Here is a 13,431-nt window from a genome sequence, read left to right as displayed (position 1 = left end):
GTGACCACCACACCTTGCATACTGTGTCCAGTTCTGGTCTCCTCAATTCAAGAAGGACATTGAGACACTTAAACGTGTCCAGAGAAGGGCAATGAGGCTGGGGAAGGGTCTGGAGCACAAGGCTTATGAGGAGAGGCTGAGGGATCTGGGGTTGTTTAGCCTGGAAAAGAGGAGGCTCAGGGGAAACCTCATTGCTGTCTACAACTACCTGAAGGGAGGTTGTAGCCAGGAGGGGATTGGTCTCTTCTCCCAGGCAACCAGCACCAGAACAAGAGGACACAGTCTCAAACTGCACCAGGGGAAGTTTAGGCTCTAGGTGAGGAGAAAGTTCTTCATGGAGAGAGTTGTTGGCCATTGGAATGTGCTGCCCAGGGAGGTGGTTGAGTCACTGTCCCTGGAGGTGTTCAAGAGGGGATTGGACGTGGCACTTGGTGCCATGGTTTAGTTAGTCGTGAGGTCTTGAGTGACAGGTTGGACTTGATGATCTTTGAGGTCTTTTCCAACCTTATTGATTCCATGATTCTGTGATAATCCTGTACTGGCTATTTCCTCTGGTTAAAACAGTACTCAGTTGGATGCTTAGCTCTGCCCTGGTTTAGGTGAGATGCAGAGCTTAAGCAGGAGGTTCCTTTACCAGTAGGGAGCAGATTCTGCAGGACAAGCAAGGACATCTTGCTGGAGACAAGCCCATGGAGGCTGTGACCAGCACGAAGTCTAGGAGAACACCCTACTGTGACTATCAGAAATGCTGTGCTGCTGTCACAAGAATTCACAAGAAGACCCAGCATGGATGGTGTCCTGCTGTGGAAATGTCTTCCAGCAAATCATGGGTTTTAGTTCATCTGAATTCCAAATAATCACTCAGAGTTTCTTCCTTCAAAAGCAATCTTTATTTTTGGTTTTCATCAAGGTAGAGACATATTACATACTGCATAAAGTCAAAAATACTGCTAGGAAAGCTGCATTTAACTGAGATAACAGAATTAAAAACAAATTAAAAAACATACAGATTGCACTTGAGAAAGTAGGTTTTATCCCAGAAGAAACAGAAGCTAGTGGCTTGACATGAGGAATTTGTACTGAATTTCCTTTGAAAAGCTATTTATTTTGGGAAGGTCTAAGTGCAGCAGTAAAAATGAACCAGATCAGTGATTTTTTTTGATAGCTTTGCTTTTTAAGTAAAAAATAGTATGCAAATAACCTAAGAATTATTTTGTGGGCAAAGGAGACAGCAAATGTATGGGGAAAACAGTTCTGTAATTTCTGCTAATAAACAAAAAGGGAAAATTTTTGCTGGTATTTAGTTTACTTCACAGATGAATTTTTCTGCTGGACTCTGGCATCTGCTGATGCCTGTATCTAATGCAGTAAGATTAGCTATAAGCTGTTCAGTCTTTAAAATGAATATTCATACCATCTAACTTCGTGTATTTCACCACCTGGATGTTCAAACTGGATTTCAGATCTTTCTACACAATCAAAAGTGAGAAAGAAAAGCTCTACACCGAGTGACTTCAGCCTGAGGGCTTAAGGCACACTTTGGAAGATCCCCTCTTTTTCAGTTGCCTGTAGTGGTAATTCAGGCTCCCAGACCAGGATGGATCCCATGGATTAGCAGACTGGGTGAGCAAACAAAAGTCTGTGAGAGGCAGCAGGCACAGTCGACGCTTGGTGCACATTTTCTCCCGGTGGGTGGGAATTAAGGATCATTCAGTGCATAAATCCATACTAAACTGGTGTTTCCTATAACCAATGCTACCTACAAGGTCATAGTGCTTAGGTATAATTTCAGAATTCAGTCAGGAATATACATTTGAGTGCACTCTCTCAAAAAAACAGTCAGCACTGTCAAGGGCTTGCATGCATATTTCTTCCCAAATTAGCTAAAACTTAAGGAAGGACTGCACCAATCTTTTTGTTAAGCTAGAGACAGAAAAAGAATGAAGTCTTCTTGAAACAGTTCTGAGCTACGAAACAAAGCTGGCAATCTTTGGTTACAGTGCTGTTCCTTCAATGTGAATTGCTTTGAAAAATGATGAATCACTTCCGAAGTCAGCGCTCAGGAGCATTTTTAAATAGACATCTGGGAGCCAGAGAGGAAAAATTAATATAAATAATAATTAAAAAAACCAACCCAAAACACACTTTTTGGATCTCAAAGGTTAAAGTACAGGAAAGAAAGCAAGACAACATTTCTAAGCCATGGTTCAGTAAAGTTTCGCTACAATTATAGACCAGCACTTACAAAATACTTGAGCTGATAAAGAGGGTAAGGCAGAACATTAGAGCACTTCTGTAAGAAATCTAAAGCACAGTGTCTGGAAGAATCTCAACATTATCTTATAGCACATGCCAGTTTCCACTATCCATAATGCATTATTGTCAAACCATTTCATTCTTTCAGGGAGACAGAAACAGAAGAGGCAACACAAAACAGGACGAGTCAATGCAGCCTATGTCTGCTATTAAATGCGAACCCTCCGCCATTACATGTGCAGCCCCATTCCCTCTGCTACATTCATGATCAAAACTCCAATTTGCAAGATGTACATTTGCCTGCATTTTATGCTTTTGCAGCAGCATTTAGAAATCCTTTAAAGCTAGTTTGGAAGGTATTTTATTTTTTTCTCCTCTTTCAGCTGGAGCACTTTCATAATATTTTGAAAGGTATAGGAAACTAAGCCGTGGCTCTTAAAGTGCTTATTTTATTATGAGGTGGTATTTAATGGTATTCTTCTGGAAGTTAATAAATGATGCACATTTTCCATGACAGAAAGGTGTTGCTTAATGAGTTAATACGCCTCAGCAAAATGCAATCAAAACGAAATTCACTGTCAAAAGTTCAACCATGGCAACACACAGAGCTGAAACGAGACAACTAACCTCAGATAACTAAGATTAATGCATATATGATGAAGTTATAATAATCTATGTTTAAAACAAACATACAAACAACCCCCCAAACCAAACAACGATAATTAAATCTTAAGCAGTTTTGTTTCCCAGTAACTCAACTGCAAAACAGATCAATATTTTCAACAAACAGGTTCCCTATCTTCATCACCTGCATGGGGAAACATGGCACTCCTCAAACTGCAGTGAGAAGGACGCAAGTGGAGGGTGGTCTCTCCTTTTTCAGGTAGCAAGGAATCCTCCTGAGCAGCTGTGGGCAGCTCTGGGCAAAAGGCAGTCCAGGTAGGTGGAGCCCACAATCAGATCCAACCCATGGGGATTTATCTGGAGACATGGCAGGGGCCCTCTCTTGCACAAGGGCCTGGGTGATGGCTCCTGTGGAGTCACCATGGCAAAAGTACCAACCTCCTATCACCCCTCTACTGCCACCAGTGTCTCAGCCTTTGCAAAGCATCTACTGGTTTCACCACGATTTGCTTGGGCACAGTGAGATTTGACTCCACTGGTGTGTTATTTCATGTAGTGATGGACTTAGTATATCTCACTCTCTTGGGCCAGAACGCTGGGAAGTTCCTCTTGGAGTTGCACAATCCACTTTATACTAATACAGGCTCAAATTACCTCTCCATTTATACCCATAAAACCCTACTGACCCTCAAGAGAGCTGAGCAGAATTTGAGTTAGGAAGTGGAGAGTGAGAAATACACACACAATGTCATTCCATTGCCAGCTACCACAAATACCTACACAGCTTGTGTTTAACTTCAGTGGGCACTGTGTGCCTAAGGACTGTAAGTGAGCATTGAAAAGTCTCAACACTCAGAATCTAGTTACAGATAACCATAATCCTATATTCTTGGATGCTGATACATAAATCTATGATACACCTGTTTATCTGCCATGGCGCTAATCAGCATAGCTATGCTGAAACACTGCGGATCATTTCTGCTAATTGCAAAGGCAGGCTAGTAGCAAAATTCAAATGATTAGTGAGTAAAGGTCCTCAGAGCAATCCTGCTTGAAAGGAAATGTCCAGCAACCTGCAATTAGTGTGGCTTGTTTGTTTCTTTCTTTTTTTATCGGGGTGGCCTTGAACTGCAGATACAATCACACCGCTCATGGTGATCCAGCTGTATATCGACTAAGGCCATGTTGTTCTTGGTTCTGCCTCTTCTTCTGGGATGCCCAGCCTCAGGGATGAATTTCAGCACCTGAAAGACACAGATTAGAAAACATTGTTAAGGGATTTTAGAATGAGAGTGTTTGTCCCCTAAGGGCACCAACACACCTTAATGGCCCTGACCACTGTTTCATCAGTTTGCTGACGAAGGGCCTACTACAGTTTAAAAGAAAGATATATTAATTCCTGATTTCTACCCTGAAGCTCAAACATTAGTTTGTATATGGTGCAACAAATGAGCTAAGACTAGGAACACTTTAACACCTAACTACAGCATTTTTCTTCCCAAGTCTCACAGTGGACTGCACAGAAAGATATGCACCACTGTCAAACTCGTATAGATGAAGAATCTGAAATGGATTCATTCAAGCTCTGCAGCACATTAGAAAAATTACCAGTGGTGTCACATGGTCCTCTGCCTTTTGGAATCACTCATTGGAGGTGTTTAAGAGGAGACTGGATGAAGCACTTAGTGCCATGGTTTAGATGATTAGATGGTGTTGAGTAATAGGTTGGACTTGATGATCTCGCAGGTCTTTCCAACCTGGCTAATTCTATTTAATGATGGGGAGCAGGACACAGAGAAAGTAATACTGCAGCCTCACAGTTAACAGCAGGCTGGTGGACCCATTCTGCTTTCTGTGACTTCAAGCACTTGAGTCTAGAAAACATACATCAGTAAAGTACTAGAGCCCATTCCAGGGCTTCACCACTCTCACGGTGAAGAACTTCTTCCTCACGTCCAACCTGAATCTCCCCACCTCCAGCTTCATTCCATTCCCCCTAGTCCTATCACTACCTGATATCCTGAGAAGTCCCTCCCCAGCCTTCTTATAGGTCCCCTTCAGATACTGGAAGGCCACAATAAAGTCACCTTGGAGCCTTCTCTTCTCCAGACTGAACAGCCCTCTGATTATCCTCATGGGCCTTCTCTGGACATGCTCCAGCACATCCATATCCCTCTTGTAATAGGGACTCCAGAACTGGATGCAGTACTGCAGGTGGGGTCTCACCAGAGCTGAGTAGAGGGGGAGAATCACCTCCCTTGACCTGCTGGCCACACTTCTCTTGATGCAGCCCAGGATCTGATTTGCTTTCTGGGCTGCGAGTGCACACTGAGAGCTCATGTTGAGCTTCTCGTCCACCAGCACCCCCAAGTCTCTCTCCTCAGGGCTGCTTTCCAGACTGTCACATCACCTTTTAATTTTTTTTCTTTCAAGAAAAATAAAAGTATTTGAATTGATTTCAAACACTGACTGTCTCAATATGTACAATAAATCCTGATGGACACTGGGACAATAAACTGTACCACACTGTCATCCAAAATACAGAAGAACTGAACCTATTCAGGTTGCTGCGATTGCTGCCAAGCTGAAAAATAGAAGAGAAAAAACCCCTAAGTACAGCTGCTGATCCTGAACCCATGATAAAATTCTTTATTTAAAGAAGCCTTTCATAATAATCTGCCAAATTCAGATGATTGGCACTTTGCAAGATCATGGGTAGGGAGATCTGTTTCTTTTTCAACTGAGAACAAATGAAAGTATGCAATGGGATGAGAGCAAAGATGTGGGCTATGTGCAAGCTAACAGACCTCTTGACAGCTTGGGGATTTTCTCTGTGCTTTGTATCAAAAAACATGAGCATGAGCATATGGGCTTTGCTGACAAGAGTAGAAAAATGAATTGGCAGGTACTTCCCAGACAAGACAGGAAAGCAGTGTTTGAATACAGATGAAATTATAGAGTGTTAGAGTTGTTTAGATTGGAAAACACCTTGAAGATCACTGAATCTAACTGTTAACCTAGCATTATCAGGTCCACCACCAAACCAAATTCTTACGTGCCACATGTATATGTCTTTCAAATACCTCCAGCTCTGAGTATTCAACCACTTTCCTGGGCAGCCTGTTCCAATATGTGACAACCTTTTCAGTGAAGATTTTTTTTTCCAAATATCCAATCTAACCCCTCCCTTGTGCAACCTGAGGCCACTTCCTTTTGTTCTGTAATTTGTTACTTGAGAGATGAGACCTACACCCACCTCACTACAACCTCATCTCAGGCAGTTGTGGAGAGTGACAAGGGTTCTCCTCAGCCTTCTTTTCTCCAGGCTAAACAACCCTGGTTCCTTCACCCTCTCCTTATAGGACTTTGTCTCTAGACCCTTCACCAGCTTCACTGCTCTTCTTTGGGCATGCTCCAACACCTCAATGTCTGTCTTGCAGTGAGGGCCCCCAAACTGAACACAGTATTCAAGCTCCAGCCTCACTAGTGCCAAGTAATGATTTGCCATTGGAATGGGCTGCCCATGGAGGTGGTGGAGTCATCATCATGGGAAGTGTTTAGGAAGAGACTGGATGGGGCTCTTGGTGCCATGGTTTAGTTGATTAGATAATGTTGGATGATAGGTTGGACTTGATGATCTCAAAGGTCTCTTCCAACCTGGTTAATTCTATTCTATTCTATTCTATTCTATTCTATTCTAAGTACAGGGGCATGATCACTTCCCTACTCCTACTGACCACAGTATTCCTGATACAAGTCAGGATGCTGTTGGCCTTCTTGGCCACCTGGGCACTGTGCTGGCTCATATTTAGCTGGGTATTCACTAATACACCTAGGGCTTTTACTGCTGTCTCTCATTCCAAGCCACTCTTCCCCAGGATTGCAGTGTTGCATGGGATTCTTGTGACCAAAGTGCAGGATCCATCACATGGCCTTTATTGAACCTCATACAATCCAGGCTGTCCAGATACCTCTGTAGGACTGCTTTAATAGCTGATCACAGAACTTATGTTCAATGCCCTCCATTTAGATTCCATCTAACAGTTTTAGTTTCAGACAAACACAAGGGAATTGAAAAGAACCAGGAAGTAAGACCATTTCTGGTGACCATAGTACTTGAAATAAACCCTTTTACTCTGAAAAATAGATGCTCTTTATTCTTTACATTGTTAGGTCCTTAACGGTAAGGAACTACTGAATTAATGAAAGCAGTTCAAAGAAATTTTGTTCAGGACACTTTATTGCTCCATTTCTGATAGGATCAGTAGCTGTAAAAAACTATGGATGTGAGGAAGGTCTGGAATGCCCAAAAGGGCTGTTTTATGTGGGTGAAAAAGAAAAGCATAACCTTGCAGTTTTTAAATTAAGGAGCAATGCCTGTCAGTACTAATCAGAATGTGGTGCCTCAGCCGTTCAGATCATTGCCTCATGAGAAGTATATAACTGCATCCATATCTATCTCATCAAACACTGAATTAATTATGGTCATAAAACTATTAAAGGCAATAAAAAACAATATCAAGACAGAGGACTTAGCTACTGAGCTGGATTTGGTGTTTATAGGTAATACAAAAAAGGGTATTAGAGTCTTGCAGCATCACTTGTGCAGATAGCTCCATAAGAGCACATCAATATGCTGGATGGCATTTTACTTTGAAGATATGCCTGAGCATCTGAGATGTTTCAAGGTGAGGTGACTGTGGCCACTGCATAATTTTCCTTGGGGGCAGTGGTGGAGGAAATGCAAAGAAAATGCTTGCATGTGTTTCCCTGCCAGGAATCTTCTTCATTGATTGTGTATTGAATTTGGATGCCAGCTTCTGAGAGACTCTTTAAATGAGAAGGCAGAGCCATCACAAAAACCAGTATCTGGAAGCTGAAGTCAAAAACCCCTTCAAACTAGAACCAGGGCACACTTGTTTAAATCAGGCTGACTCACCACCTGGAGAGTGCTCCAAGGAATTGTGGAGTTTCCAGCCTGTTTGAGGACATCAAAAAATGGCCACCTTCCCAGAAAGCATACAGTACAAGTCTGAGCCTTGCTTTGGGGGCAGCAAGGTGCAGTACTGATGGCCCAGTGGTCACTCTCATCTCAGCAGATCTGTCACTCTCATCTCAGCAGATCTGCAAAAGCACTTCATGATCAGGGGCTGAGGTGAGCAGAGTGGTGATGACTGCTGGGGAAAGGACCCCACTGGAGATAACTTATTCACCCTGACATATATCAAGAATTTCTCCAGCAGAAGCAGGAACAAAGAGATCACTCCAGTGAATGATTCACCTCTAACACCCATCTCTGGTGGGGTCAGTGCTAACTAGTGAAAGAGCCCAAAGGCTGGACTTGCAAATTTAAACACGTAGAGCCAGATGAGGTGAACCACTCTCTATTTCACTCACCGACAGAATAGGATAGAATAAACCAGGTTGGAAGAGACCTTCAAGATCATTGAGTTCAACCTATCATCCAACACCACCTAATCAACTAAACCATGCAACCAAGCACTCTGTCAAGTCTCCTCCTGAACATCTCTAATGATGGTGACTCTACCACCTCCTTGGGCAGCCCATTCCAATGGGCAATCACTCTGTGTAAAACTTCCTCCTTCTTCTGGGAGAAGAGACCAACCTTTGCCTGTCTACAACCTCCCTTAAGGTAGTTGTAGAGAGCAGTAAGGTCACCCGAGTCTCCTCTTCTCCAGGCTAAAATAGTAACAGCCATGTATGATTTACCTTTTAAGTCAAGCAACATGTAGCCCTGACAATCAATGATGTCTAATTTCTGATTTAATAAAAAATAAAGAGTAATAGGAAGTCCAGTCAACACTTCTCAAAAAAGAAAAGAAAAAAATAAGGGAGGGGAGTGTAGCTGATCAGTTACTCACAGCAGGTTTTTTTCCCTTACTATAATTTCATTGTTTATTAGGAACAGTAGTAACATTCTTTGCTAATTTCTTGACCAGTAGTTTAAAAACCAATAGGAATTAAAAGTCTCTCTGAAAAATCAGCTTTAATTTTGATTTTTTTTCTGATTAGCTTAAGACCACCACAGATAATCAATAACAAGACTACGGCTTGCCATGGATCTGGTTAGATTCATATTCCAGCGACAGAGGACGGAGAGCAAGTCTGGATGCTATTTCAGATAATGAAATTTGCACTTTCCAGAACTTATTTTAAAATCTTGCTAGGCAGCATTATCTAATCTCCTTCTGTTCATCTAAAAATACCATCATCCTAGCATGCAAACCAAATTATGTTTTTTTCTGAAACTCATGAAAGAGGAAGCATCAAAAGTGCAAACATTCAACACAGATCCAAGTTCTGATACAGATGAAAAAAAAATCTTACTCTGCGGTTTTTGAAAGTTCTCTAATCCAAAGGTCATGCTCAGTTTAGCTATGCTCTGAGCATAAAAAAACCTAAGCATTATGGGAATGTGGTTCATAATTTAGCATCAGAACTTTTATTCTAGTAGGAACATAGCCTAAAATAACGACACAGACCCAAATCTGTATTCTTTCTTACCAGAGATAATTGCAGGATATCAGGAACAAGAAAAAAGACTTTGCTCAATGGTAGCATTCCGACTTGGAATGGTGCATTGAATGTACATGGCAATACTGATTCTACTTTTTTTACTTTTATTAATAAGAAATATGTGATTTTTTTAAACACAGCAAATAGAGGAAAAAAAATTAACTGGCTTAAAACTCAGGCATCCAAAAGAATATAATAGAATATATATAGTATAGATTATAATAGAATATATATAGTATAGAATATACTAGACTAGACTAGACTAGAATAGAATAGCATAGAATAGAATTTACCCAGTTGGAAAAGACCTTTGAGATCATCGAGTCCAACCTATCACCCAACACTATCTAATCAACTCAACCATGGCACCAAGCACCCCATCCAGGCTCTTCTTAAACACCTCCAGTGATGGTGACTCCACCACCTCCCTGGGCAGCACATTCCAATGGCCAATAACTCTTTCTATGAAGAATTTCTTCCCAACATCCAGCCTAAACCTCCCCAGGAACAGCTTGAGACTGTGTCCTCTTATTCTGGTGCTGGCTGACTGGGAGACCAGCCCCCACCTGGCTACAACCTCCATCCAGGTAGTTGTAAAGAGCAATAAGGTCTCCCCTGAGCCTCCTCTTCTCCAGGCTAAGCAACCCCAGCTCCCTCAGCCTCTCCTCATAGGCCTTGTGTTCCAAACCCTTCCCCAGCTTTGTTGCCCTTCTCTGGACACATTCCAGTGAGTCAACATCTTTCCTAAACTGAGGGGCCCTGAACTTGCCACAGTACTCAAGGTGTGGCCTAACCAGTGCAGAGTACAGGGGCAGAATGACCTCCCTGCTCCTGCTGGCCACACTGTTCCTGATATAGGCCAGGATGCCATTGGCCTTCTTGGCCACCTGGGCACACTGATGTCTTATGTTCAGCCTACTATCAACTAGTACCCCCAAGTCCCTTTCTGCCTGGCCACTCTCCAGCCACTCTGGCCCCAGCCTGTAACACTGCATGGGGTTGTTGTGGCCAATGTGTAGAACCTGGCACTTAGATGTGTTAAATCTCCACTAAAGCCATGATTTTTTGTTGACTGACATGACAAAACCCCTTACTTTTGCTGCTCTTGTCATGCGTTATGGCTCCAGCTATTTACGTTTTCAATGACCAGATAAAGGTGTTTCCCCTTCTTAAATGCCTCTCTGGCCAGATAGGTATCACAGGGTGTCTCACATGCTTCACTTCCTGATGTCACCCCAAGAACTTTCATTTTCATCTAATAAAAAATAAACATTTTTTTCTCTCACTGTACCTCTGTTCACTCTGCTCTTCCTGTGACCTAGCAGCCATTTCTGACTCATTCTGTTTCCTTGTATTTGCATTCCAAACAAATTCCCCTGCTCTTTCTTATGTAATATTTCTATGCATTAACTATGCATTTCTATGCATTTTGTGCCCTTATTATGATAACATCCTTTTATCTCCTTTATCCATCTACTATCAACTCCAGGACACACAACCATCACATTATACTCCCTGCACACTGCTTTGATGATGTTCTTTTAGTGAATTTCCTTTGTTGTATGAGCAGCATCTGGGTAATTTTTGTCTGGTATTTTTGTCCAGCAGCTACTGCAACAATTCCTCTGTCTTACTCATGTCCTTTATCACCTTTTCATTTTAACCCCTGCTCTCCTGTTCTGTTCTTCCCAATAATACTCCTTACAGTCTTGTTTTTGGTTTACAATGTTGGGACCAGTTAAAGCTGCTTCTATGCCCCAGCAATTTGTGCACACTATTGTGTAGGTACTCTGAGGTGCCTGCTGCCTTTCTCAGGGCAGCAAGAGGTTACAAACTAACCACTCCAACACCAATCTAAGCCTTGTCATTGAGAATTAATTAATTGCATGTATGTCCTCTAAAGGCACTAGACAAGTCACAGTCAATATGCAACTTGAATGGAGATGTAATGTTTCAAAAAGGCATAGATGGGGACTGGGAAAGAAGCAGTGTACAGACAGTGAAAAATATATCAGTCTTTACAGGAGAGACAAGTAAAAGATGCAATTGTCATTCACCACTTCAATTCTTTTCCTTATGTGCCTTTCAGCTGTGCTGATCAGCACTGTTTGTGGAGGTTTATCCACTGATAAATTCTGTTTGCTAACTTAAGAGCATTTATTCCTCACAGAAACTCATTTCACATCTCATCAGTTACAGCAATGAGATGAGGAAACGGACTTCTTGTTCCTCAGAGGTATGTGTGTGCTGGGCAGACGGCACAGCTGCAGCCCAAGCTGAATTGAATCCTGGCTCGAGTTCCCCCACATCTCCTCTGAGCAGGGTGACCTACAGGTTTAGAGCTGCCTCCTCTTTAAAGAGAAGCTCCAGGCATTTCCAAACACCACACTGCAAGGGAAGACACGCTTCCTTTTCAGCTCCCCTTTAGCAAGTCAGATGGCAATGGTTGTGAGCATTTGATTAAGGTATGTTGCATCCATTTCCATACATTGCTTTGTCTTTCTATTGCAGCATCACTTATGGTAGACTGAGCCTGAGAGATGTTTTGAGTGATTGCCAGCACTTGGCCTGTTTGGTTTGCAGGGTTCGTGACACTACGTGGTAAGCCATGAGTATTTGTCCACAAGCTCTCCACTCAAGCAAACCCAGGAGCCACGGAAAACCACAGAGCATCACAAGACTGATGCAGAAAAAAAGGCCTCAGCCATAAAACTATCTGTTTACTCAAGTTATGAACTCTTTTACTTCTGGAAACTGCTGAGTATTTTGGTAAAACAACGGCAAACTTCCACGTTTAAGAAAACAACCAAGATCTCATTATTAACATTTCCCAGGGCAATAAAGAAAAAGATACCCCTCAGCGTGGCATTCTCATTTTCCTGTTTTCCCTGCTGTTGCACTACTTCTCACAATTGTACATGGTAGGAAAGGGCAGTACTGTCTGTTCTGAGAACTGGAGCAGCACTCTTAGCTTGGGGAAATCAAAGGCCACACGTGGTATCTATTAGCACTGCAATACTAGGAGGGAGTGCTTGGTGATGAGTATAGTCTGAGGCTTTCAATGGGAACTAAAAGACATTAAGAGCATAAGGGGGAGATAGCCTTGAAATCTGTCTGGACTAGCAGCCTCTCTCTCAACAAACACTGTGGGCACTGGCATCCCCACAGCTGCCAGCATGCAGCTACTCCAGCACCACAAGGCACTGGCTATGAAGCTGAGAAAGGAGCCTAGCACTTCTGCAAAATTTGCCTGCTTCTCTCTCACACAGAAATATTAGGCAGTTCAAAAATGTCAGATAACTTTAAAGTGACTTCTAGTCACATTTTTACTGCTAAGGGCAAGAATATACATGTGCAGGACAAGTAGCTCTGGTAGACGAAGTCCAGGATAGTGGTTAGGCAAAATCATCCTGGCAAGAGAAGGAGTCTGGGATCTGCAGGATTCAGTTTCAGCTGCTACAAACAGCTTCTTTGCTCCACTACCTTATACCTCCTTCTGGTTTATTTTGCACGTAAATCAAAGTAATTGAGACCTGTGTTTGAATCTGGCCAATATTCTCCTGCAGCAGAAGGCAGAAATTTTTAACTGAATTAACAGCACTGGGGATTTCATGAAGCTTTGTCCTTCATTATGCAACTAAAGGCTTTTTGGTTAAGGTTAGTGGTTTCAAATTGGCTTTGAAAAGAGTAAACCAGCTCCACAGTTCTAAAACTGGCGTGTTTAGAGGCCACTCCTCAGTGCCTTTACTGCCAGGCATTTAAATACAATTAGAGTCAAGTGTCAAAGGAGAATAAAGAATAAAGCTGATTAGCTGTGTGTGGCTAATAATAATAATAATAATAATAAAGTGGAAAATATTTTGGACTAAAATTAATGGACACATCTTCAGCATGGCATACGTGAGTTTATCTGCATGACTTCCACTCATGTTAATGGGAGCCACTCGGCTAAATTTCTGCTCAGCAAGCTGTTAATTCATCCCTAAGGGATTAAGTTTAAATTTAGACTTACAA

At 42.2% G+C, this 13,431-nt stretch overlaps 1 protein-coding gene across 3 annotated transcripts in view; it reads right to left on the bottom strand.

Moving 5' to 3' along the window:
- Positions 1–902: 902 nt before the first annotated feature.
- PDGFD (platelet derived growth factor D) overlaps positions 903–13,431 on the bottom strand; it is a 147,217-nt gene continuing 134,688 nt past the window's right edge. For all 3 annotated transcript variants that reach the window (XM_009896775.2, XM_054164610.1, XM_054164609.1), the window contains one exon: positions 903–4,124. In XM_009896775.2, coding sequence (XP_009895077.1) covers positions 3,990–4,124 — 135 coding nt within the window. In that variant the 3' untranslated portion in view covers positions 903–3,989. The remainder of the gene's footprint in view (positions 4,125–13,431) is intronic.

The sequence above is a fragment of the Dryobates pubescens genome, chromosome 10, assembly GCF_014839835.1.
Source record: "Dryobates pubescens isolate bDryPub1 chromosome 10, bDryPub1.pri, whole genome shotgun sequence".
NCBI classification, from domain to species: domain Eukaryota; kingdom Metazoa; phylum Chordata; class Aves; order Piciformes; family Picidae; genus Dryobates; species Dryobates pubescens.
The sequence above is the reverse complement of the archived record's forward strand: the minus strand, read 5'-3'. Positions and strand labels throughout refer to the sequence as shown.